Source organism: Tinamus guttatus, unplaced genomic scaffold (genome assembly GCF_059628265.1).
Source record: "Tinamus guttatus ecotype Peru unplaced genomic scaffold, ASM5962826v1 Tinamus_guttatus_pri_ptg000287l, whole genome shotgun sequence".
Taxonomy (NCBI): Eukaryota; Metazoa; Chordata; class Aves; order Tinamiformes; family Tinamidae; genus Tinamus; species Tinamus guttatus.
This window is the reverse complement of record NW_028288821.1, coordinates 2,456,778-2,484,728: the sequence shown is the minus strand read 5'-3', so window position 1 is coordinate 2,484,728 and position 27,951 is coordinate 2,456,778. Positions and strand designations below refer to the sequence as shown.

At 35.5% G+C, this 27,951-nt stretch overlaps 1 protein-coding gene across 3 annotated transcripts; it reads left to right on the top strand.

Moving 5' to 3' along the window:
* Window positions 1-29: 29 nt before the first annotated feature.
* FMR1 (fragile X messenger ribonucleoprotein 1) lies at window positions 30-27,383 on the top strand. Of its 3 annotated transcripts, none has more exons than XM_088527460.1 (15): window positions 30-215; window positions 8,123-8,175; window positions 8,988-9,081; window positions 9,976-10,047; window positions 10,325-10,473; window positions 11,561-11,654; window positions 11,745-11,861; window positions 14,842-15,012; window positions 15,111-15,189; window positions 15,836-15,945; window positions 18,527-18,613; window positions 19,949-20,144; window positions 21,446-21,625; window positions 23,416-23,498; window positions 25,480-27,383. In XM_088527460.1, exons 1-15 carry the CDS (start codon window positions 165-167, stop codon window positions 25,588-25,590), a joined length of 1,647 nt encoding a protein of 548 aa, XP_088383586.1. In that variant the 5' UTR covers window positions 30-164; the 3' UTR covers window positions 25,591-27,383. The 3 variants fall into 3 exon arrangements, with proteins under 3 accessions (XP_088383586.1, XP_088383585.1, XP_088383587.1); XM_088527459.1 differs by having other exon boundaries at window positions 31-215; window positions 25,429-27,383; XM_088527461.1 differs by having other exon boundaries at window positions 31-215; window positions 25,434-25,637.
* The last annotated feature ends 568 nt before the right edge of the window (window positions 27,384-27,951 follow it).

Genomic DNA, 27,951 nt, shown 5'->3' with positions numbered 1-27,951 from the left:
ACCCCCCGCGGGCACGGAGTGAACTGAGGTTCCCCCCCTCCCCGCCCCCTCCCGGCGCGCATCCACCTCCCGCGCTTCCCCCTCCTGCGCCCGGAGCCAGAGAAAGGGAAGGGAGGAGGCGCCGGGCCTGGGTCTCCCGCGCCGAGCCGCCGCCGCCGCACAACATGGAGGAGCTGGTGGTGGAGGTGCGGGGCTCCAACGGGGCCTTCTACAAGGTACCGGGCGCTCGCGGCCGGGTCGGGCCGGGCCTCGGGGGAGGGAGTGGGGCCTGCGACGGGAGGAGGAGGCGGTGGCGGCTCCTCCTCCCCGCTCCGAGGGAAAGCGGGGGCCCCGGGGCAGGAGGAGGAGGGAGAGGGGGTAGGCCCGGAGGCCGCGGCGCCTTCGCCGCGCCCGGGGAGCGGGCCCGGGCCTCGGGGTAGGGGGTGCGGGGCCCTCGGCGGCCGACAGGCCCAGGGAACCCGGGCCTGGGCGAGGAGGAGGAAAGGCGACGGAGGCCCCGGCGCCGCGGAGGCCGCGGGCCTTCGCCTATTGTGGGAAGGGGAGGCCCGGCGCTGGCGGCGGCGAGCAGGGCCCGGGCCTCGCTCTGCTCGGCGCCGCGGCGGGGATCAGAGCCGCCGACGGGCTTTAATTGTTAAATCCTCGGCTTTCGTCGCCGCTTAAGGAAAGTCTCCTTCGCTCTCCAGGCTTCCCGGAGAGCGGCCCTGCCAGCAGAGAACCTTTAAGTCGGGGGAGGGAGGGCAGAAGGGCCGCTCGTTAATGCACCTTGGCGATGAAATGCTGCTGTGAATTGCTGCTCTTAATGCCCTGTCTGGGGTGCTGGCTGCTGACATTAAAGAAGGCATCGCTTGACCAAAACCACATGTGCTGCATTTTTAAAATACATATAATTACAAAATATACTTCTTACTGAAACTACTTAATACTGTTCTGTGTTGGTTTCCAAGCCCTCGTGCTGGTGTTGAATAAAGCCATCATTGAGCCTTGAACACATATCTGAGTATTTAATGTCTTTATTAATACCATGTAGTATCACTATTGCTTTGCATGAGATGGGGTTTACTAATCAGTGTCCGAATAGGGTTTGCTTTGTGGTTCTGCTCTATTTACTGAAAAATGCACACAAAGCAGGTTGTGGCCCACAGTCATTAAAGCAATGGGCATTTACACCTATTTTCAAAATACAGAAAGTCTGTTATTGATCGCATGCTCCTAGTACTTTAAAAATTGGGCCTAGCTATCATGCGACATCCAATATTTATGTTATCAATGAAGGAACAGATAGAATTTCAGTCTGATGTTAGTGTGGTAGGGCAGGTTGGTGTCCAGGTAATACAGTTCTGACAGCTTTGCGTGCTTTTAACTTAAAGATTCCTTAAAGGCTTATTTTAAAATATGTAATAATATCTTTGTCTTTCTCTAAAAATAAGAGAAGTGTGTATGAAACAAGTTTATAAATATGGTAAACAGATCATCCAGTGTCTGTTCAGTGTTGCAAGCAGAATCTGTATACAGCTTCCTGGAATTAATTTATTTAGCGCTTCCAAAAATCATTTTTTAACTGTATTGTGTTTGTTCTGAAAGGAATATAAGGCATAAATATGTTGCACAGGAAATAACTTACTGAAGCTTTTTTTATCAAATTAATGCTAGTATTTACACACATCATGAAAAATAGATGATGTTGAAAATGATATTGTACATTCTCTAGTGACATTAGACACCTGGGAGAGCTGAAAGCTGATGTGTTTTTTTTAATTATTATTTTTTTGGTCACATTCAGTTTTTCATGGTATGCTGTCCTGTTCCCCTTCCTCCATAGGGTGCCCTTTTTCTTTCTGGTTGTAGATTTCAGATGAGCATATACATTGATGGGAGATTATTTATTAAGCACAGCTTAGTGTATCCAAGTTATAACAACAATAACAAAAAAAAAATCTGTTTTGTTTACATTTGCCTTTTAGCTTTTTAGAAATTCAAACATAGGACTTCTGTTGGGATCTCTCTTAAGGTTTAACTCTTAAGAATTTAATCAAGGAGACTCAAATATGGCACACGGACTACTGGTATTCAGCTGTTACCTGTCTACATGGAGTATCGCACTTGACATAAATGCAGAAACAATTTTTACACTTAAAGAAAAAAGTTAGTGTCACAGAATATTATTTAATGAAAATCAATAATCTTCCCTGAATTACCTGCTTTTTTTTCTTTTTCATTTTTTCCTTTTTATGGTAATGTTTGGGTATTACTCTGCTATTACATAATAAATCTATGTTTTCTTGTGAGTTTTGTGCTCATCTTGCAGAAGGAAGATTTGATTTGTAAAATGATTTGGTTGACCCAGCATAATGTGAACTGTGTTACAGTGCCAAGCACAGATTTTAATTGCAAGATGATATCTCATGGTTTACTGATAGTAACAGTGATAACTTTTTTGGCTTTGAATAATTCTGGAGTTCTTCATTAGGATGTGTAAATGTGCTTTGAAAGCCTTATCTTGATTATTAAAACATGGAAAGGAGAACTATGAGGCTATACTCAGGAAGGTTCTAAGTGGTATAAGCAGGTACATAGTTCAGGTTGTCATACCTTCTCTGTCTTTGAGGACCTCTGTAAGTTCAGATCCCTGAACAGCTCATTTTTTGATGTGTACATTTTTTTGAGAAGCATCTTAAGGGATCATATTCTACACAAAAAATCAGAGGTAATTTTAATATCTCAGTAGCTTTAGCAAACATTCAGGTGCACTTGGCCATCATTAAATTTGAATTCTCTGAGTTTGAAAGAATTCTGGAGTCTGTTGCTTTGATCACTCTAGTAGACTAGTTCTTTCTTAATGGATTTGGAGTACTACTTGATGAATGCTTTTTATTTTCATGAAGTTTTTCTCCTTGGTCAATATGATTCATTTCATGGAAAGTGTAGCACAGTCAATGAGCATGATTCATGGTAACCTTGAGGTGGTTAATAATCTAGTGCCTCGGGATGCTCTCTCAGGCCTTGGTAATGCATGTGCTTGGTTGACAATCCTTTGAACGAAAAGATGAAATCACATTTTGTCTTTTCTTTTAGGAAAAAGAGTGCAGCAAGCAGAGCTGTGAATCCTTAGGGGAAGAAACCTCTTTTTTTGAGGTCACAGTTAGAAAACTAAATCTTGAAGATCCGGGCATGTAGCTCAATTGTAGCTATTACTGTCTATTTTTCTGCATTTTCTCTTGTTGATAAGTATAGATGTAGTAAGTTGGATTTTGAAATTCTTATTTCATTACCAGAAGTTATGTAGACAGTCCTCTGCCTACAGCATTATCTTTAGATGTTATCTTGTTAATGGTAGACATGGTTTGGGAGTGATTCCTACCATCTATGCTTTGCTAAAGATAGAAAGCATCTTGTTAGAGGCACATAATAAAACATCTCTATGTTGTCTGTAATCAAATATTGTCGCTTCTTGCTCTACAGTCTTGTTAAACTCTATCATGACTTTTTCTTCCTAATCCCAGTAGATTCAGTATTTTGCCATTTTTTCCTTGATTTTTTTGATAAATATTTTTATTGAATTTCTAATTAACAGTCATTTCTCTTTCTTAATTCTTTAGTTCTTTAAGTCTTCCTGCTAACAGCTGTTCCCTTGGCCTCTTGTTGCATTCCATATCAATTTATTTCTTTGCTTCCACTGTTCCACACTGAGTTACCTCAGCAAATATCACCCATCTCTGCATTCACAACCCTGTCTCCGTCCTGAGGATGATAGCTGCTACCTTTTTTGTTTATTCAGTTGTTCCTTCTGTGACTGTTCTTGCCCTGTTCTGTTTTTTTGTTTGGTTTGCCTTTCATGGATTGAGTTAGCTAAGTAAGTGCCTTTTTTATTTTATTCCCTGCCCTTTCAACAAATATAAAATATTATGTAGTCGGTAAATGCACATTTATATATCTAGCATTTTCCATCTTAAAGAGTATTTTTCCTCCATTTTCACTTCTTATGGTTCATTATCCGTTATTAAAATGGTTGACAGTGCTCACATCTGATTTAAGACTTAAAATATTCATGGCTCATGGTGTCTTTATTTGTTCCTCTGAAGAGTCTGCTGTTTCATTAAACACAAATAAAGAGTATATTACTGTTCCCAGTCTTTTTTATCTAATAATTCATGAGGTTTAGACTAAATATCTTTAGAATCTAAACTGTTTTTAAAATACAAATATTTAAGTGCCTTCTTTTAACTTGTCTTTAATGTCTTCTTTTAACTAATTATGTCTGAAGCATGGAGTTAGATGCTAATGATTTGTGTGATGGAAAGTCAAAATCTGTGTTGAATTTTATCACCACCTGAATGTTTCACATTAGTAAAGGGCAAGCAACTCTAGTCATTACAGAATGCTCTTATGTTCACAGAAGCAAAAGCAAAATTTTCTTCATTATTTTATTTTGATTTATCAGTGTTGTTGCTATTTAAAAAGAAAAGGTTTCTTACGTTATTTTTCCTTCTTGTCAAATCTTTGTTTTTCACATGCGCGATCATGTTCATGATTGCCTATGTGCTGTCCATTCTTGGGTGTCTATTTCAAACCTAGAGCTGTGCATCTTTATGTTTTAATTTTCATACCGAGTTTGTACACTTTGTTTCCCAAAAGACTGATGAATTCTTACAATACCCTTAAGCACTCAGTGCAAAATCAGTACCACTTCTCTACCCTTACTGACATCTGAGATTGTATTTCAGTGAATTTGGTTTACACTGCTAAAGGTCTGTCTTCTTGTTAGCATTGTGTATACTTCCACATGTGTTGTGGAATATCAGGAAAGAGTTTAGATTTAATTTTGCCTCTCCAAAGGCATTAATAATTATTAAAAATCTTTTTACAAGTGCATAGTATGCTGAATGTATTTGGACTGTAAAGCACTACCTACTACATACTTAAATACTCTCAGTTGAGGGAAATTGCCATAACAATATATATTGTAAAAACTGATATTATCTAGGTGTCTTGCACTTCATTTATTTCCAGTGTTACGTCACTAAAGAAAGAGTGGGGGGGAAAAAGGCAAAATAAACAAGCCCCCCACAGCTTTCTCTGTATAGCGGTGATTAGTCAACCAAGTATTTAAATTACTGTTTTTTTGATAAGTTGTTTTTAAACATGTATTTCATCATGGAGGTAGGCAGAAGTGTTATATTTTGCATAAACTTCTAATTTTTTAAGGCATCATTCTCTTTGTAAGATCATCAAGACTAGAAAATAAAGAACAAATAATTTTTTTAGTCAGACTGGAGTAAAAAAAAAAAAAAACACCTCTTGTATCCAATTCCGTCTTTGACTCTTCAGAACTCAGTGCAAACTAAAGAAATGGTGTCAGTTTCATTATTTTCAGTAGTACCATCTGTGTTGAGGTCAACAATTCTGCTTCAGATTTCTTTTAAGTCGGAGATAAGATTGTCCATAGTCAAATATTCCTTGTTAGTTGTGTGTCCAAGTTTTACTTTTCCAGATAACATGAGCACTAGGCCGTTTAAGGGTCTTGGGATAGTCTTCAGCTTGATAACTTGGGTGGGTTTGTCATGCCTCCTAGTTTGTGAATGGAAGGTGTTGGCATTAATAGTACTCACTGCTTAGATTGTTGTAGTCAGTAGGACTCTGCTCAAAATAACCCTGATGCAAACTTCTGTGATTATAGGTTTACAATGATTCAGGGAGTTTACAGTCATGATATGTTAGGAGCTATCAGATCTAGATAAGAGATACAGTCTTTCTCTTTGCTGCTTCCTAATCTATTTTTTCTGTCAATTCATGATTTTTAAGGAATGCTATTTAGTGCCTTGTCATGTTCATTATACAGGGGCTTCTTCTCCAAGAATCTTTCATAGAGGAAGAAGAGATTGTTGCTAAACTGTGAATGTGAGAAAATTAAATGTTGGCAAATTTTTGAGGACAGTTTTTTTTGACTTGTACCTCTTTTCCTTAAGGCTGTTCAGTGCTCCTTGTCATTTCTGTTGGATTTGCTTTGTAAAATAACCTCAGCTTTTGCCTACCTAAGTGTTACTAATAATACTAAATTCTATCCTTTTCCATTCTGTAGTGTGAAGGAGTCGTGCCAAGTATTTGATAGTGATTACAGTATTTTTCAGGTTTTAAAGGGATCCATTTCTGCTACATCTATAAGAATAGGTTCTTCAGAACTGCACATGACAAACATTGGAAGAAATGTGGGAAGAGCCTTTGAAGGTGATGTGTGTAATTTTGCAAAATGAGTCAGGACTACCACAGTATCTGTCAAGCACATATCCTATTCTGGAGTTTTCCTGTGGAACAATGAACAATATAAAACCTTAGATAAATCCCTCAGTATTCAGAATGATCCTCTGCCTTTTTATACCAGTAGTACTTAAAAAATAGCATTTCTGAACTGATATCAGCATAATATGGTGCAGTTTTATATCTGTTTTGTGCCATGTCGTGAAAAATATCACCTGTGCTTGTAATCTGCTTGGAAAGGCTATATTGGAATTTAAGAATATGTAAGAGTGTAAGTGCTACCAGAGAATGTTTTGAACATATTCATGCTGTGCAGAGAAACTTCTTAATAAGATCTAGTAACTTTTTACTTGTTCATACAGTACTGTGAGAGATGAGCAAACTGTAAAATAATTCTTTGCCATTGTAGTTGTGACTTCTCTTCAAGGTAGTGCTAGTTATCTTCAGATTATTAACTAGCATTCAATTTCTTTCTGGTATTGGATGTCTCCAGGTAATAAATACACATGTGTCTATATGGGTTAATTTTATTAGAATCAACTGTGCTCAGTCTCTGTCATCAGGTAGTGCTCTTGATTGATACTGAGATACTGCTATAACTCAGGAAGTATTCCCAAGTATTTACTAAAGGAAAAATGTAGGATGAATTTGTGTTTTTACTGTTTAGACTTATATAGCAGAAATTCTTAAGTTCTTGTGTGTCTTCTAGGAGTCTTGAAATGGGAGTAGAATTAAATGTTTCACAGTTCAGTATCTATTCTTCAGAAGCGTTAGCAAAATTATTTTCAACTTACTGAGTTTCTTGGTCTACTAAGAGTTATCTCCTTTGGTAGAACAAGCTTCTATAATCTGTCATTCATGAGCTTTTACCTATATCTACATGGCAAGAATATGAGATACATACACACACAAATGTTAGTGGAATACAAAGGTTTTTTCAGAACTTCTTCTGATGTTCATATCTGCTTTAGCAGTTTAGAAAACTGCTTAAAAAAAATCTTCCCTGATTGCCGCATGATCTCATCTGAGCCATGAAAAATACTTTCATTAATATGAAAATTCAGTAAATCACTATGTTGTTTAAAAAGAGTTTGAGTTTGTTGCTGTTTTTATATGGAGAAGTTAAGGTATAAAGCTTAAGGTTCATTGAAAGTATTTGAACTTGAGTAGCATAAGTGGGGGAAAAGCTTCCCCAGGGCTGTTGAATCTTCGTGCTACGCTGTGTTTCACGTGTGCTTGGGAGACTTGGCACAACAGCCGTCCATTCCCTAGGAGAAAACTAAAGAAAGGCTGCAGTGCATTTCATTTAAGGAAGAGGGAATGAAGTGTGTGAAGGAAGAGGGAATGAAGTGTGTGAAGAAAATGTGGGAGAGTTGTGCTGAAATTGATACAGATGAATTTTACTGATCTGATATTCAAACTTTTATTGAGATAAAAGATCTTTCTTTTTCAAAAGAAGAAAAAAGGAAATCCTGAGATGGTTAAATTTCTATACTATGTTTCCTTCAAAATCCTGGATAAACTCTACATGTTCCAACATTTTGAACTGAAGTTGTAGAATTCATCAGAATAATTTTGTTACTTGTTACTTGTCCTTTATGTCTTATTTATTACCTTAAAAATAGAAAGAAGGCGTGCGTGGCTCCAGTGTTTTGTATGTGTATTGCTATGCCGGCAGTCCCGTATTCAAGAAGGTTATCAGTTTTCTCTCGTACGCATTTTATATAAGACTACTGCAAAATTGAAAAGGCTGATTTGCAACCATACTTAAATTTTGTTTCATCATCTCTGTGAAAGGAGTTGTATTAGCTGAAAATTATTTTTCAAAATATCTGCAGGTAGACCATAACACTTTTTTCTTTTTACACAGGCGTTTGTAAAGGATGTGCATGAAGATTCTATAACCGTTTCCTTTGAAAACAAGTAAGTATATTGCTGATGTTATATCTGAAAATGGTTTAACCATACAACGTTGCGTATGATTTGCCTAAATGTGACTTGGAGATCATGGGCAATAGTGTCTTTTAGATACTCCAGTCTTGTTGCTGGCCTTGTTTTAGAATTACGCTGAAGATATTTGTGAAGTTGTCAAACTTCTGAATAAATGCTTTTGAGTTGTTTGTTTGTTTTTTGAAATTGAAAGTAACAATTTCATTTGTTCCTGGGAAGATGAGGATGTTGTTATTGAACATAAGTTGTTTCCACAAGTCAAGAGTTTAAAGATAAGATGAAGTAACCTTCTGTCTCACAAAGTTTGTTGTATAGGAAAGTATAAATAGAAGAGTTCTAAGGTAGAAATGGACTATTAATCTTTTACCATTGTTTAGCAGCATAAAATTTAACTTTCCATTATACTGTGTTTCATGGCTATGTTTCCCTCAGGAAGGAAACAATACACCATTAAATGTATATTTTTTCCTATGTATCTGTATGGTTGCAGCATCATCGCTTTTGTTTTGGAATTTGATCGCTCATTTCTTTAAAAATATCTTAGCTGGGTTCTTTAAGATAGTGCAAGTGATGTCAGGGATTCATTTAAGATGCGTAATGATTTTTTAAAAATATTAAATATACATTGAATTGCGTTGATTTACCTTTTAATGAATAGACACAGAAGCTCTACAAAACTTAAATATAAAATTAACTTACTGAAAACACTTCTAACTTCTATTTTTTTAATGGAAAGTGAAAATGTTTAGGTCATTAAGTGTATTTTTTTTGATTTATTTTTTTAGCTGGCAACCAGAGAGGCAAATACCATTCCATGATGTGAGGTTTCCACCACCTGCAGGCTATAATAAAGATATAAATGAAAGTGATGAGGTAGAGGTATGTATGTTACACTGACAGTGTTTATTTTAGAAAATGAGAGAATTCAAGGTGGAAAATGTCAACTAAATCAGCTGGAGGTTTCCCTGTATGTTATATGCTGCCACCTTTTGATTCCGAGCATTTCATAAAATATAATGTGAACATATCATCTAAGAGGTTTCAACAGTTACAAACTATAGAGCTATTTTGAAGTTCCAGTTAGGATATGATCTCCAAAATGTCACAATTGTGTTTTCAAATCATCTGATAACCTAATTACAGTTTCAACAAACTGAATTAATATGAAAATGGGTGCAAAGTTAGCCTGGACTGTAGCTCTTTAGCTGTAACTTAATAATGCTTATATGTTAACAAAACTTCATGTTGGATGAGTAGGTTCACATTGTTTTTGTTTGTACAATAGTAGTGTGGATGTACTCTGAAAGGAGGGAATGACCTGTAAATGTTTAGGTTGCACACTGTTTGAGTTTTTGTTTTGTCAAATGAAACCATGAGAAATCATTTTAGTTAAGGCATGCCCAATGTTATGTCCGTGTTATAGAGGTATAACTGGTTATCTTCTTCTGCTGACAAAACCTCTTGAGGGTTGCACACAATTAGAAGAGTTGGTAATTAAGTATTAACAGCTGTAAAATTGAAATTAACTTTTTTGTCTATAAAGTAGACTTCCACTTGGGTGGATTATTACTTATATAGTCTTGCATATGTAATTGTATATCCTATCTATAGGATATACACTTCAGCTGTTTCATGGCTCTTATTAGTACATAAAATCTCCAGTTTAAGTACTGCATACTGTTCCTTTTGGCAGACTTAGTGATTGTATGAAGTTGTTACAGCCCTTGTGTCTTACAAGATACTACTGATACATAATACATGTGTTTTGTTTAGGTTTATTCCAGGGCAAATGAAAAAGAACCCTGCTGCTGGTGGTTGGCTAAAGTGAGAATGATAAAGGGTGAGGTAGGAATATACATATATCTATATCTATATACATAATTTCTATACATATAGAACTTCTATACATAGTTTTCTGTGTTATGCAGTGACTCTTTAAGCTGTCTCCCTTCACTTTAAAATAGTTTATTGATTAGTACTGCCTTAATTAGTGTTAACCTCAACTGAAAAAAAAATCAAATTTGGCTTTTACAATTAACAGAAATGCATTTTGCTTCGCTGCATAATTCATACTCTTGTCATAAAATATGTAGCTTGGATGATTTTATTATTTTTATATCAGTTTTACGTAATAGAATATGCAGCCTGTGATGCTACATACAATGAAATTGTCACAATTGAGCGTTTGAGATCTGTGAACCCCAACAAACCTGCAACAAAAGATACTTTTCATAAAATCAAACTGGAAGTTCCAGAAGATTTAAGGCAAATGTAAGTACAAGCATTTCTTGTTCATAATTTGTTTCTAAAATATAGATAACAACTTAAACTTGAGACGATAAGGAATAAAAAGCTTTTTGCTACTTGAAATGAATTTTTAAGAATTTATATGAATGTGTAAAATACGAATGCTGACATGATGACAGTTCAGAAATGGCCACGATGATGCTTGAAATGCTTTACAGTCCTGCAGGAAAAAATACTTGTTCCACAGATTAAAGCTTGCTGTGTGGTTAGGTGAACGTTTTTATTCTTATGACTGAGAATAAGTTTACCTGCATCCATTTTTTTGCCAAGTTTATTTAAAGGCAAAAGAAAACACTGCCATATATTGTAGTTTATGAGGTCTTTTAAAGATAATTATGGAAATAGTTGTGACATTAGCCAAACGTGAAAGTATGATCAAGGAACAACTACTTGAAGAATTTTTTCTACAACACTGATGTGTTAAATACAGCTTTTACACACAGGCTGTACTATCCTTTTTTAGGTTCAGATCATTTAGGTTTAGATGATGATTCAATACATGTGGATGCAGCACTTAGGGACCTGATTTAACAGGTGTGCTGTTGATGGGTTTACGGTTGGACCAACCATAATGATTTCCAGCCAGTTCCAAATAACAATTCTGGTTTTCTAATGCCTTCTTGAGATGCATATTATTGACCCAATGTAGAATAAAGATAAGGACTTCTGAATTTAATACTGTAGTACATAAATTCACTATGTGGGATAAGCCTGTGGAAGCAGAGTGCATGAGATGAACACAAAATCATTGGAATGCTGCAGGCGTTACAGTGAAGATATGTAGGACTAGTTCTTGGTGTGCTCGATGTTTGGATGGATGTTATGATTGTAGCCTTTTATTTAAAATTTTGCTCCACTGGAGTATTATTCATAGATACACATGTAGATAAATTTCTAAAAATATCCTGTGTGAAAAAAATCAAGATAAATTAAGCAGTGATAACAGAGAATTGAAAATAATTTTCCTTTTTTTCCCTTAAAGTAATCTTTTTTTGGATGTGATCCATTAATGTAGCAAATATTTTTAACTTCATAGAATTTTTATTCTCAGGTGTGCCAAAGAATCTGCACATAAGGACTTCAAAAAGGCAGTGGGAGCATTTTCTGTAACATTTGATTCTGAAAACCACCAGCTTATTATTTTGGTAAGTACACATGTTTAGCTATACCAATTGTACTAGTTTGTTTAAAACATTCATTTGTAAAATACTGTGTTTTCTTTATTAATAATTTAGTCAATCAATGATGTAACAACAAAGCGGGCAAATATGCTGATTGATATGCACTTTCGAAGCCTTCGTACCAAGTTATCCCTGATTTTGAGAAATGAAGAAGCTAGCAAACAGCTGGAGGTATGTTGTTTGTTTTCCCTGAAAAAAAGAATGCAAAAACTCTTGGGCATTTGTTAGTTAGTAGGACTTATATTGGGAGGAAAATCATTATGTAATGATACTATTTTTTCTGTTAGTAAGACAGATGGAGCCATAGCTCTAACAAAGGATTTCACTATTGAAGGGCCTGTTCTTAAAGATTCACTTCTATTCAACCTTGTATTAGTCAGAAGGATTTAGTGGACAATTAAATACCGAAGAGGTATACACACTCTCAGTTCATACTTATTTCATAGTTTGAAAAACTATAGTACTGACGGTGACATGTATCTGATACATTCAAAATCTTGGTTTTGAATGTAATTAGGATTGGCTATATCATGATGTAGACTAGAATTGGCTCTGAAAAAGAAATGGAAGTCTGTACCCACATGGAACCATTAAAAAAAAAAAAAGTAAAATATGAAAGTAATGCATAAGATAATGTAAAAACAGTGTACATTATCAGTAGAAATACAGGAAGGGGTGAGATTATTGGTAGGATAATATGGAGGGAGTAGTATATTTGTAGATAAACTGTTCTGAAATTCTTCTGATATTCCTGTGATTGAAGAGTAGGTGTTGACTAGGAAGAAGCTTGACTCATGCTTCTACATGGAAAAAAAGAGTAGGCTAGGAAATAACTCTTATCTTTATACAGTAGAATTATTATTTCTTTATCTACAAATAAGGAAAAATATCAATATACTTGCAGTCGTCTTTGTGGATTCAGTGACAAGAACTAGAGGTACTGCTAGAAGTACTGTAATCCAAGATTTTATATTAACCTATATCAGCTTCAGCTCTTTTTTCTCTTCCTCCTTTGTCCAATGGTATATAATGTAGTAGCTATTTAAAGTAGTAGTAGGTGCACTCACAAATGATTACAAGAAGTTTCTTTTTCTAGCATCTTGATTTTTGAATTTCTGAGGTGCAATCCAAATTTCTTTAGGTCATATTTTCTTTTCAAGACGGAGAAAGGACCAGTTTCTTTAATTAGTGCTCTTTCTTGAGCACCCCATTGTAGCTCTAGGGTTATTCATTATTCTTTATCTTCCTCAAGAGCTGACAGTTGTGTGGGCAGTTTACCTCTTGAAGTGCAATGTATTATTTTGGAGGTGAGAACAACAACAACTTTTTAAGAACTAATTCACTTTACCTGCCCCCACAAATGCATACGCCAGCAGTTTGATTTCCACCCCCCACCCCAAACTCATCTTGGATTTTTGCTCCCATCCTAAGCCTGAAGCTTCTTGCTACAGATTCTGCCTAGAAAAAAAATTATTGAACTTCAGGTGTAGCTAAAAGATAAGGTTATTGTGAGATAAATGTATAAGGTTATAATTTTCATATTTTTTATATATATATATATATATATATAATAAGGTTATAATGATGAAAGTTGGCAGATAATGATTTTTTTTGTTGTTGTTGGTCTTTGAATTAAATCTGCTAATTTCACCCAAACTGGTAACAAAATAGATTTCATATAGTAGAATTCATATTTGTGCTTCCTGTTGAATGTGTTTAATAGACACTTTCAAATGTATATTTGTTGAGCAATATATTTAGTTAATGCATTGGGTTTTAATATATTATTATTAACAGTTCATTTTTTCCATCAGTAAACTCCTAACTAGGCATGTCTGTAACACTTCATTATTCTGTTAGTTTTTCCTTTCCTGTTTTTGCAACTATAATCACTACACCAGCTTCTTTTAAGTTCCGTTTTTTATGTATCTTGTGTCTTCTTTCTTTACTACGTACTGGCTTCTTGACATGCACAGCCATCTTAGTGTAGCTTTGACAGCATCAACCCAAATAAACGGTTATTTGGTTTGCCTGCTTTTTCCAGTAGGTGAATTGGTTGTTAGCTTGACATTAAGTGCCCACATTTACAAATATTTATTTTGTATTCTTTTATTCTGTCTGAAAATAATTAAATCATGGCCTCTGCCTATTATGCATTAATATATTGTATTTTTCCTTGTGCTTATGAGGTCTGTTCACACTAGTAATCTGAGCCATATAGAATTCAGAGGCTTTTCATATGAATGCAGGTTTATTACTTGCCTTTCTGCACTGTCCAGCTCCAGAATGTTTTTGTAAGATATTTCTCAAAAACATCCTTCTATTCCTGGCTGTCTTCTGCCTTATGCATGCTTTTTTTTTTTCTTTTTTTTTCCTCAGAGGATTTTAGAAATAGATGTGGAAGATCAGATCAGAAAGGCTTTTTGCTTGGTATCTTATTCATCATTGCAATCTTGCAAGTCATGTTGTATTTTTGGTAGCTGTTAGTGTGTTTATGCGAAGGTGATCAGAGACACAAAGCCAGTGTTTATTTTGAGGGTACATGTATAGTCTCTGGGCATTATTGCTGCCCTGTTGAAGCAGGGAATTTTGCCTTTTAACAGCATATGACTGTTTCAGAGTCTGACTGACCCTTCTGTGTTGGTAGAAGTATCTGATTCCTTTATAAAGATTCTTCATTTTATTAATGTGCTCTAGGTAGTTACTCTATTTTATATAGTAACTCTGTTTTCTCTACAAGCCTTGTTACCAGTGACTGAGTTATTGCTTTTTTCCCATAGCTATTGAAATAGATGTATCTTTTTCCCAGAGATCACAGGGTTTGCTTTAGTAACCCTTTTTTTTAGTATTCTAATTTTGTGGTCTTACATGGACACTATCTTGCCTACTAACACTTGTGATAGCTGTAGGTATTCTGTAGTTTAAAACAGAGGTGTCAAGACAAGTAGTAATTAACTTCCTTTAAAAGGAAGTCCTAACATACTACCTTTTTGAGTATTACAATAGTCTTGTTTTATCAAAGTGAAAATAAATGCCTTAAAAGTGATGTTTAAAATGAAAATAGGCCAAGTATCTGATTAAATGTCGATTTCTCCTGCCTCTGAATGTACTAAAAATCTAAACAAACTAGCATTATCTTTTTTTTCTTCAGAGTTCTAGACAACTTGCATCACGATTTCATGAACAGTTTGTTGTACGTGAAGATCTAATGGGTTTGGCCATTGGCACTCACGGGGCTAATATTCAGCAAGCTAGAAAAGTCCCTGGCGTAACTGCTATTGATCTTGATGAAGATACCTGCACATTCCATATTTATGGAGAGGTAAGTTCCTTCCTTCACAAATTTATTTAATTTAAAAAAATCAAAACAAAAAACTTGGTAAAACTGAGAGGGTTCTCTTCTACATTTATCTGTTTCAGGACCAAGATGCGGTGAAAAAGGCAAGAAGCTATCTTGAATTTGCTGAAGATGTCATCCAGGTCCCAAGAAACTTAGTAGGTATGTCAATTCTGGAACATAACTGAAACATTAAAGAAGAATGTCTGCTGGCGACTTTTTTTTTTTCCCTTTTAGAAGGGGAGAGTAGTATAAATATTCAAACATCTGTCTGAATGAGTTTTAGGCAGTGCAACTTTTTGGATTTCTCTCTTTTTATGGCTCTTTACAGATATATTTGTAGATGTGGTAACCTACAGTACATTCATAATGATAGATTGCCTCCTGATTTGCATCTCAGAGTTGCCTTGGATTGGAACTGTTAAATTTTATATTTAAAAGCAAAGTAGAATAGCTTCTTCCTTGAGCCAAAGAGCTAAGTAGCTTCTTCCAAAGATCTATAAGAAATGTTCAGCTGTGCGACAATGGAATCTGCTGTCTCGCATCTTCTGGACTAGTACTTGGTTTTTTTTGATTGTTATGCTTGAGATTTTTACCCATCTTGCTTCAGCAATGCTCTCTGTAATATTGGAGAACCTCGTTTACTATTTTTTTTTTAAAAAAAAGATAACTAAGTCTTTGTATTTGAACTATTAAGTCGATTTGGACAAGTTCTTGAACTGAAAAACAATCGTTTTAAATTAGTGAAGTAACACTGAGATTTGGGGGAAAGCCCTAACAATGGAATGTTTGTATGTTCTTTACATAGGAAAAGTAATAGGAAAAAATGGAAAACTGATTCAGGAAATAGTGGACAAATCGGGTGTTGTAAGAGTGAGAATTGAGGCTGAAAATGATAAAAATATTCCACAAGAAGAGGTAGGTCTTCAGTTAATGTGACTTTTTGTGTGCTAAATGGGGGTTATAATTTTACCCACTAGTAAAATAAACTTTCTTGTGTCTTACTAGTAGTTAAATGCAATTTGACTAATGTGCAATTTTTCTGATAAAATTGTATTTCCCTGTTAATACTAAGGGCATTATATATAGAATTGGCTTGTCATCGCTGTTTTCAAAAAGTCTATGTGAAATTTTTCTGTGATGCAGCTTCTGAAAGCTTCAATATTTATTCCAGTTAGAAGTGTTAATAGTATTTCTAGACACTGGTTAAGATGTAAATTGATATATGCAAAATTTAACTGTTTTCATTCGTTAACTTCCTTTCAGTTTGGTCTCTTGATATTTACTAGTTATTTTTGTTATCATGATGAAAGCCCGTGCCTTCTTATATAATCCTCTCAAACATTATTTGAGTTTGCTTTAGGGTATAAACTGAGACTTAAAGAGAAAATTATCATAAAGAGATGTGATGTTAAGTGCCAGGTTTGTTAAAGTACAATACACGAAATCATGCGTTTTTTGGCCTGCTGACCTCGTAGATGGTTTTAGTTGAGTCTTGACCTGTGTAATTTGAGAATCTGAGGTGCTTTTGTGTGGGCCTGTGTTGGGGAGGAGAGGTTGTAGGTTTGTAAAGAAAAGGTGAAGTACAAGAATTCCAGCATCTCTGTGAAAAGAGATTCTGTTCAATTTTTTTAAATGTGAAATATGCTTTTTTAAAAGTAACCTGTCTCTTATTGATCTGGAAGTCTAAATATGTACTAGGTGGGGAACCTTTTTATTACGTCAAATAAGGCACGAAATATATTTTTTAGAACTTCTATATTCTTCCTTGAATAGTTATTGCATCTTTGGTATCATCACAGTAAATTTATTACAGAAGACCCACAGTCCAATTTCCATCTCTCTGTAAATGATGGCTAATCAATTATGTAAGTTTTTTTCCACTTTATTACTAGTTTTCTGTCTGTAAAGGTAAGATAGTTGACCTTGTGCTTAGAGTTAAAGGATTCACTTCTGTCACATTTTAATTCTAGTGATAAATGCTTACAGCTTAAAATTCTCAACCATCTTAATAGGCAAAAGGATGCTGCTTTGCTGCAGACTAAAGACTTTGATATTTTTAATTTGTCAGTCTACAGAACGGAGATAATGTAGAAGAGCATGTAGCCATTGCTGCAAGTAGGTTAGCAGGGGGTGTGTGTGTGTGTTTTTTTTTTTTTTTTTTTTCTCCTTGGAAAAGCTTCTTAGTTTGTTCTTCAATACAATAAAATAGGGGTGAGTTGAAAGCCTTTTTAGCTGCTTCTGTGTTTTTCCCATTAATGACATCACTAACAACTTATGCCGATTTAGATGTTAGTTTTGTCATCTGTTATACCAGGAGAAACTGAGAAACCTGAAGTTGAACCTTGGCAGGTTAGAGTGAGTTTTTAAGCTTTTTTTATGGTTTTGTCATATTTGAGGTGAATGTGCATTAATCTTTTCACATCTGGACTTGAGCATTGCATCCTTTCTATTTGTAAAAACCAATAGTTCACTTGTAAATTTTAGGTCACTGTTGGGTACTATTTCATGACTCCCACAGTTTCGTAACAGGAGCCTAAAGCTCCTGTTATACATTATATCTTTTAATCTTTTAAAATGATATGTTAGGGTTGTTGTATATACAATGTATATAGTAGTATGTGTGGTATTTAATTTTAGCTCTAAATTACTTACGTGGATGAATCTGCTCAGTATTCATCACTGAAACTAAGTTGAAGACGGAGATACTTTTGCTTTTAAGAGAGAAATGAAGTTCAGTAAATAAGCACTTTGAAGTTTGAGACTAAATTTGTTTGGCATTCACTGGTTAATCTGATCACTACTTGTTTTCTAATTTTGTCACTTAAGAGTTGGAATTTTTTGCCTAGCGAACTTAGCTTATGTAGTGCAACCCCCTGATGAAAGCTGCAAGTAGTGCTCACCTTTGCCTTAACTGTCATTTTAAGTCAGTTGTCTTGTGATCTTCATACTGTACGAGTTAAGGTCAGGTCAGTAAAGATTTCATTACCACTGATTAAGTTAAATTTATATAAAATTTAAAATAACTCAGATGATAAAATATTTGTCAGCCATGGCTATGTCTAAAGCATTTTTGAGCACTTCCAGACTTTTGACTTCTGTGTTTCAGTGTTTTGGTGTGGAAATTATCCTTACCTGCTAAGCTTGCTTAGTGGTCCATTTTCAGGGTATTTAATCAAATAACAAACATGTTTGAAAGGTAATAGGCACATAACTTTTTGGTGGTTGTCTGGACCACTAAGTTTACCTTCATGAATTGTGTTCATCAAAGCGATGTTAATTTTAAAGGAAGGGAGGAAATCTGAAGCATTTTAAACTTTTGTTTTTATTGCTGTTAGGAGAATGGTGCCATTGCAATACATACAGTGTAAAAATAAATTTATCTTGTGTATTATTTCCTGCCTAGACTTTTTTTTTAATCATAGTAATACACTTCATTCTCTATAGTATCTGATATTTAATAACTATGAGATTTTCAAAATATATCATTGTGTTTTAGGGAATGGTACCATTTGTGTTTGTGGGAACCAAGGATAGCATCACTAATGCAACTGTTCTGCTGGATTATCATCTTAATTATTTAAAGGTGAGGAAAACTGTGCTGTTTTACCACTGAAGCTTTTCAACAGTTTGCTTGGCCATGCCTCTTCACTTAATCTGGCTATATGTTCAGTCACTGGGTGGTAGGACCAGGGTTTAACAGTAGAGGCTTATCCAGTTTAATTTTAAGACTTAAATACTTAGTCTTCTTTTGCAAGAAGATAGCAGCATCTTTATAATCTCCATACCATTTGTGACTTGGCAGGTGTCTTGCCTGTTCAGAGGCTATCACTGGATCTTTTTTCTAGAATGCTAACATTTCTACACAAAGGTAAAAAGAAGGTATTAAGGTGATTGAGAGGAAGTCACTTCTGTTCCCTTGCATACCCAATAACAATACTCTTCAGAGTTGCTTGTAGTGCTCCTGGATTTGTTAGTGGTTTAGTGCAGAGACAGCAGCCTTCAGGTATCTGAGGCAGAGGAGGGTTACAGGGTAGAGTATATCTTTTGCATAATGGCTGTTATTTCAGAAGATACTCCTACCTTAACTCTACTAGCATTTAAAAGGCCAGTGACAAGTGAAAGAGATAATGTACACCCGCTCAGGCTCTTCCCCCCGCTTGAAGGATTAACTCCTCTGAGCTCAAGAATAGTCCGTCATGATATGTACATAGACAAGCAAAAGTGGCAGGAGGTGTGTATGGAAGAACAAGTTGCTTCTGACAAAACTCTTATATAAAAAGGAAGTGTACAAGATGTGGAGGCAAGGACAGGTGACCAAGAAAATACAAGGACAGTGCTGGAAAGCTCACAAATAGGAGTAAGGAAGCCAAAGTCTGTCTGGAGCTGGACTGGAAGTCTATCAGCAGCAAAAGGAAAGTGAGGGCAAATGAAAGCCCATTCCTGTGTGGGACAGGGGACCTGGTAACAAAAAAAAACAAGGCTGAGGTACTGAATACATTCTTCACCTTGCTTTGTACTGGTAAGATTTGCCCTTGCAAATAACATATCCCTCAAGTGAGTACAAAAGTCTAGAGCCATGAGGGCAGGGGTTCAGTGGGGGGCTATCAAGTTAGGGAGCACTTGAATAACATGGATATTGTGAGGCTGCTCTCAATCATTTTCGAAAGGTCATGATGAGTGGGAGTTTCCTGAGGACTTCAATAAAAGGCAAATGTCACTTCTGTCTTCGGGAAGGTCAAGGAAGAGGATTTGGGTCTAGGCTCTCCAGTTTAAGAAAGACATGGACAATACTAAATAGATTATCAACAGCTGTACTTAGGTTCCCTTTTCTTTGAAAATTATGCTTGTCTAAACTGTTTCTGCATGTGGATGATGAAACAGTTTTTACATGCGACTTGTTCTGCTTTCATTTTTGTAGGAAGTGGACCAACTGCGTTTGGAAAGATTGCAAATTGATGAGCAGCTTCGACAGATTGGAGCTACTTCTCGGCCACCACCAAACCGTACAGATAAAGAGAAGGGATACATGACTGATGATGGCCCAGGACTTGGACGTGGCAGTCGACCCTATCGAAATAGAGGACATAGCAGACGTGGCCCAGGTTACGCTTCGGGTGGGTAACTAGAACCATATTTGCAATTTTAAGACTTGGCTATTGGATATTGCTTTGGTCTTGACTTCTTGAATTCCCTTCTATTAATAGTTAACTCTTGAATATTGGCTGTTGTAGGGATTTAAAAATGGAACTGTTTAACAGAAGTTCAATTATTGTTAAATACTAGTATCTGAAGATTATTTATAAATTTAGACTATAGAGAGGTAAAATATAGCGTTTTTATGTAACTTTCATATACTGACCCTTACAGCATGGCTTTTAATTTAAAAACTCTTGAAGGCTGGGATTATTTTACTCATATTTTAACAATTCTTAATATAACAACACTTCAGTCTTCATTTTTTGCGGGTGAGAGGGTGTCTTAATGTGAATGTTTGTAGCTGAAAATAGTGTAAATTAGTCTGCAGAAAAAACATTTCCTCATATTGAGGTGAGCTTGTGTGTTTTCATTGGAGGAGCAATTGTTGAAAAGTGTTATTCTTTTAAAGCCTTCATCATTCATTAATTGAATAGTTTTCAAAATCGTGTTCTTTGAGACCAATTTTTTTACTTCAATACCCAAATTGTAGTTCAGCTGGTGCTTGCTGTGACTGAAGACCTGAAATATGAACATGGTTAGTATATGTACAGCATAATAAAGAGTATTTTCACTCAGACTTTTTTTATACTGTCATTAGAATATATGAGCTCATCTTGTTAGTATGGGTGATAGCAAAAGAAACAAACCGGGGGAAAAAAATCAGGCCTTCGGCAGAGGTGGTGTGTTAATTGGAAAACATAGCTTTATAGCCAGTTATTTTGAAATTGCACTTCCAATATTTAAAAATAAGGAAAATTTGTTCTCTCTGTTGTGTATGTGTGTGTGTTTGTTTTGTTTTTGTTTTGTTTGTTTTAATAGATGGCTGAGTGGTGATGATGAGGGAGATAGGACAGGTTTAATTCTTTTAGTTCTAGAATTAAGAAAATAATCTACTTTACACAAATGTACCAAAATTCAGGTAGATTAGACAATATATTCATAGGTTGATAACACCAATTAGAACATGCTATATAATGTGGTACGGATGTCTGACTTGAATCTTAAACACAGTCCTAACTTTTAGTTTTTATCGTTTTACCTTTTGAAGAAGAAATATGTATTATACATATTTCGGTGTTTCCAATGTGTTAGAGGATGGGAGGTAAGAGTCCTTAATTATCTTGTTTTAAAGGGTAATGTTTTTAGTGTTTTTTGTTCTACTGTAGTATTTTCATGATGAAATATAGTGGCATGTTTGGATTTTTTATCCTTTTGATAGGAACTAATTCTGAAGCATCAAATGCTTCCGAAACAGAGTCTGATCACAGAGATGAACTTAGCGATTGGTCATTAGCCCCAGCTGAAGAAGAGCGAGACAACTACCTTCGTAGGGGAGATGGGCGAAGACGTGGAGGTGGTGCAAGAGGGCAAGGAGGGAGGGGTCGCGGAGGATTCAAAGGTAAGTGCAGGTTTGATCTTGAAAAAGAGGTCAGTGATGGAGTTATTAATGAAAAATGTTTTTATGTTGGCTTCGTATTAAGGAATATCTTGTATGTTTTGTTTTTTTCCGTTGCACAAAAACATTTAAGTTTAGCCTTCTAAATGTGTTTTTTAGTAATTCAAGTTACGTATTTTGGAGTTTCTATCTTGACAATTTGTTGGCACTTTGTTACATCCTTAGTTATTAAAAGTTTAGAAAGTTCTGAAGTTTAGAAAGTTTAGAAGTTCTGCTTCCTTCTCAGAGCAAAGCTAAAGCTAAAAGTAAATCAGGTGATTCAGGATCTTGTTAAGTTAAAGGAGGGAGATTCCCCAGTCTCTGGGCAACCTGTGTCAGTGTTTAAAGCTTTCTTACGAACTTTTTTTGTGTTGCATCTGCTTGGAGTTTTCCGTTGTGCCACTGGTGACCCTTGTCTCTTGTCTTTGTACTATGTATCTGTGGCAAGAGTAACTTCATCTTCTCTATAATCCCCTTTTAAGTAGTTGGAGACTACAGCTGGGTCTTATTCTGGCTCAGTAAAATCATCTTGCATGTCATATGCTCCAGCCTCCCGGCCATTGGGTAGCCCTCCTCTGAACTCTCTCTGCTCTGTCAGTCTCTCTTAAATTGAGCATTTTATTTCAGCATTGAGTAGAGGTGAACAGTCCCTTGTTAGGATGTTCTAGCTGCATGCTGACTAATGCAAACAGTTACTCAGTTAACTTTCATCGTTGCAAGCGCGCCCTGGTGTCTTACAGTCAATTTGTAACCGGTCCCCCTCAGCATTTTCTGTGGAGCTGCTACCTTGGGGCACTTTGTGCTGTCTCATGGTGTTACTGTGCTGCAGTGGTGGGACTTAGGATCTGTCTGTACAGTTAATGAGGTTTCTTTCAGCCAACTTCCTCCAGCTCATAAAGGTTCTTGGAGGTGACAGCCCTGAGCTCCAGTGTGTCAGCTGCAGCCTGGTGTTGGTTGCAGACTTGTTGAGGATTCCTTCCATCCTGGCATTTTTCATACATTCTAAAGGGCCTCTATTTCCTATGACCATTAGTTAAAATTGCATTTCATATCAATTGCTCTCCTAACATAGGGTTCTGACTCCAGTTCGTAGGCTATCCTATCAAACAGGAAGGTAAACAAAACAATTTAATTTATTAGTAGACATAGAACAGTCTTCTAGAATTTGTCTTACTCAGCTGTCTGTATTCCCATCTTTTCTTTCATTTAATGTATTCAGTGAGAAGGATAAGGGAAGAATCAGGGGAGAAAAAAAAGTGAACTTAGTTAAATATATACTTTTTAATAATGTGTTATTTCATGATCCTAAATTATTTTTTCATAAAATTTTGCTTGTCCATTGAAAGATTTTTTTCAACATATGAGCATTGCTCAAGTTACTTTTGCCAAAAAAGTCATCTTAAGAACTTAATAGGCCATTAGAAGTAATATAAACTTATTAAAACTTCTTAAAATTAATATGCACTTCTTTCCTGTGATAATTTAATGAGGTGTTTCTTCAGTTGCTCTCAGGAGACTATTTCTTTTAACCTTTCTTGGTTTTAAATGTGAGCTTGATTCACTGTGACTACCATCTGGGATTTTGTGGAGTGTTTTCTTTCCTGAAAAAAGTATTGTTGTTCAGGAACTGCTGTTAAGAATATTTTTCTTAATGCTCTTTAATATGAAAGTGTTGTTCCCTTTTACGCTTATACATTTTCAGTAAAAGGAACTTACACATCATTGTTAAACAACTTGGTTAACTCTTCTTACAGGAAATGATGAACAGTCACGATCAGATAACCGTCAGCGTAACTCAAGAGATACAAAAGGGAGAACAGCAGATGGATCTCTTCAGGTAATTTTTCCTCTTGTTAAAACTCTGCACTGTTGAAAATTGCAGAAGTATGAGGTACTAACATAAGACTCTTCAAAACTGCAAGCAATACAGTAACCTTTGTGTTTTCTTTATTGCATACCCACATTTACAAGATGAGCAGAGTTCTGTGCCATCTTTTATCTTATACACAGGAATCCTGATATGTCAGGTTTTGTAAAGCTGTGAAGCTACACATCTTTGTCAGTTTCTGAAAACTCTTGAGTTGCACCAAATTTAATTTATAAAATTAAGAGGTCAAACCTGTTTTTTCAACATGACTCAGATTGGCCCAAAAGTGTGATGGTGGTTCATAGCTTAACTGTGTGTTTGACTTTCCCATTACTTAGTGTTGATCATGAATCCTAAGATCCTGCTAAAATAGCTGCGTTTCATTCTTTCATTTTTTTGTTTTGTTTTTGTTTTTTTTTTGTTCTCACCTTTTTCTTGTTACGTTGTCTGTTCTTATGTTTTTACACAAGAAACCTAAAAGAAAGGAAAGAGAATATATAATGATTGAAAAATGGGAGTGTGTTGTAGACAGAATCTTTTGAGAAGCAGCCCTTTAAACTGTACCTTCAGCATTAAATGGAACAATTTAATGCTGTTAGTCAAGTAGTGGCCAATTACAAAATAAATTCAACATCCCATGAAGAAACATTTCAAATTAGATAGTCAAATATTTTACTCTTATAAAAGCAACAGCATTTGTACATTTTTTTCCAGTATGTTTTATTGAGTGAAGTTTTTCAGGCTGGTAATTTACATGTGTATGTTAAGTTTCCCCCTTTTCCTCCTCTTACTTCAAATGATAACATGTAGACAGCCTTTTACCTTGAAAGGTGAGTTATGTTGGGAGAGAAAAATAATGAGCAACTACAGATACTTTCTTGTGCATAGTGTTACTGGGAGTTATGACACTGCAGGAAGACTGAGGATAATTCTTGATTTAGTTTGTGAAAGGGGGGATAGAGAGGGGAGAAATATGGAGTAAATGAGCAGATGCTCAATTTCCTACATGGAATTGCTGAAGTTGGAAGTGTAATACCTGAATGTACATTACAAATACATGGAATTTACATATAAGTTGCGTAGCCATATTTTTTTGCGAGTACGTCCTTGATTATGTATAAGACCTTGTGAAGCAGGTATTGGAGAAGTATCTTCCTTAGGAAGAAAAGAGGTTTATCAATGCCATGATTTTTTTCTGTCACTCTGCAATTTGTGTGAGACCATGATTTTTTTTTTTTTTTTTTTTAAATTAAGATCTTGCGTATGCTTGAGTCTGGCCAGGGTATAGAAAGTTTTATAATGTTTCAAGAAATAAGCTGGAAATGGGGTTAAATTTTCACCCTGTGAGCGGGAAGATCTTACTTTTAAAATGCTTTTGTGAAATTCTTAATGACCATTTAGAAAAGCCATTTATTCATCTTGGTTAGATTAAATGCAGTCTTGGCAAAGGGGAGGCTGAATGCGTTTTTTTTGAGTGTTAGTATCACTTAATTACAATTTTTCCTATGTTCATTTTTGTCCCAAGCATTTCTATGTAACAAGTAGAAATGTGAATTACTAAAAGTCAAAGATGTTTCAAAGTCCTATATATTGTAAATTCTTGCACATACTTACTATTTTTTGCTTCTCAAGAACTTGTAAAATTTATTTTAGCTTTCAAGGCTACACTGGATTTTTTTTTTTTTTAAGTTACAAGTGTGTGGCATTTTCAATCAGAAATATATTTGCACACTTTTCCACTTCAGCTAGGTCTATTTAATAAAACCATGAGAGTGCAGGACTACTTAATTGTCCCCTGACCACTTAATAAATATCGCCCCTCCTGGGCTGCTCACGTAGGGAATGCTGAAGGGGTGGATATAAGAAAGAGAATGCTTTATATAACTCTGACTTGTTCCAGATCAGAATTGACTGCAATAATGAAAGGAGTGTCCACACTAAAACATTACAGAATACCTCCAATGAAGGTAGTCGGCTGCGCACGGGTAAAGAACGTAATCAGAAGAAAGAGAAAGCGGACAGCGCAGATGGTCAACAGCCATTGGTGAATGGAGTACCCTAAACTGCATAATTCTAAAGTCATATTTCCTATACTGTTTCAGTAATTCCTATTCCACATTAGAGAAACTTGTTAGGCCAAAGACAAATAGTAGGCAAGATGGCGCAGGGCATGAAATGAACATATGTTCTCTGTTAGCCTTTTTTAACATCGACAGTAAGCAGTTGTTTTCAGAATAAGAAGTTATTCAAATATTTGCATAAAAATACCTGAATTTCCGAAAATCGCTTTCAAGTACATATTGCACTTCAAACAATGAAAGATTCTTTTTTGTTTGTTTTAAAAATACTGAGCTGTGCATTGGTAAACTTTCTGTTCAGTTGTACCATTTTAACGCATCGGGTCAAAATCACTGCTCAACTTCAATTTTCAGAATAAATAGTGTTTGCAGTAATCAAATTGGCTTCTGTTTTCAATCTAACTTACAAGTTCTTCATGAAATGCTATGTCGTTTTATGTCCTGTGTCAGTTCACATTCTGGTCCACCTTTTTCAGTATTTTAGTGGACCCTGAAATATGTGTGATGTAACAATTGTCATTTTCATTAGCAAAAAAAAGTTGTATGATCTGTGCCTTTTTTATATCTTGGCAGGTAGGAATATTATATTTGGATGCAGAAATCAGGGAAGATGAGTTGGTAACACTAAATGTAAAATATATGTAGCAATCCTTGTCAGACATTAGTACTTTATAGACAAGTGCATGCTTTCCATAATTTTTTCCTTACATAAACATTGGGTTAGGCAGTTATAAGAATAGGAAATTTATTTTGCACTGAAGATTTGGAAAAATAGTGTTATTGAGAGAAGGGTGTAATTTTTTTCTTTGTAGGCAGTACAGAAGTTTTTTTTAAAAAACAAACAAAAAAAGAAAATAAACCTTTCCATTGTGGAAAACTAAAAACTCATTGTTACTGAGGGAACAAATGTAACTTGTTCACAAGCCAGTAGTGTGTGCCTGCTATTTGGCCAGATGACCAGTTTAAAGCGCTTTTCATCCTCCTAATTTTTTTTTTGAATTTTTTATTTTAATTTGGGGATGATCTCAGGGGAGGTAAAAAGAAAATCACCATGTGTAACGCCCTGGAAATTCAGGTATAGCAGCTGGGTATGTTGAAGGCAGAACAAATTCACAGTATTTTGAGGCACAAGGTGTGAATTGTCATCCAATTGGAAGCTATTGCAGGATTCCATGCAAAGTATGATCATACACAAGGGAAGGGTGGGAACTGGTGGGAGGAATTTTGCTTTCTTTTATTTCTGATCATGGAATAAATTTACTGGGCAAAACTGTGTAAGGACCTTCATTTTATTCCATTTTTATTCAGATTATTCCAGAAAGGAGCCACTGATTATGTACAGTATTGTACAAACTTGACCTTGCCTCTGATGTATTTTGTGAGTTTTGTTTCTTTGCTTTTTCATTCTGTTTTTTCCTTGCATACAGGTGAGCATATTAAAAATGGCAACAAACTGCACATGATTTAACAAATATGAAAACGTCTTAAAAAGTATTGCCAAACATTAATGTTGATTTCTAGTTATTTATTTTGGGAATGTATAGTATTTGAAAACAGAAATTGGTACCTTGCACACATCATCTGTAAGCTGTTTGGTTTAAAATACTGTAGATAATTAACCAAGGTAGACTGACCTTGTAATGTAACTGCTCTTGGGCAATATTCTCTGTACATATTAGCTACAACAGATTGGATTTTATGTTGACATTTGTTTGGTTATAGTGCAATATATTTTGTATGCAAGCAGTTTCAATAAAGTTTGATCTTCCTCTGCTAACTGATGTTGATGCAATCCTTATAAATGATTGCTTTAAAATCAATTTATAACAAGTATAAAGAAAGTATTTCCCATTTAAACTTTTAACTGAAGCCATTGTTTACTTTCAGTTTTAAACGACTTCTGAGATGCTACCAATTTTCAAAATTAAGGCACATAATACACACAAAAAATGAATCTTCTGATGAAAGGCACAACCTTAGTTGAGTTGTGGTATTATATTCATTAAACTTTTGTCATTCAGAAATAGAGTTCACTAAGGTGCTAACTAGGTTAAATGTGAAATTACTAAACTGCAATTTACCATATTAATTTCATTCCATTTTCAAATGCATCTTGGGGCTATGACCTTTTTCAGTATTTCTGTGTGCTTAATATGTATCCTTTTGAATCTAAATTCCAGTGTTTTTAAGTGTTAGTATATTTCCACAAATTAAACTGTAAATCTAAATGTACAATTTTATTTTGAAAAAATCATGTGTTGTTACAAAACTTGAAAGTGCAACAAATGTCTGATGCTTGGGTCCTGATTTTCCTGGTAATTTATCAAGTATGGTCTAATGAATTA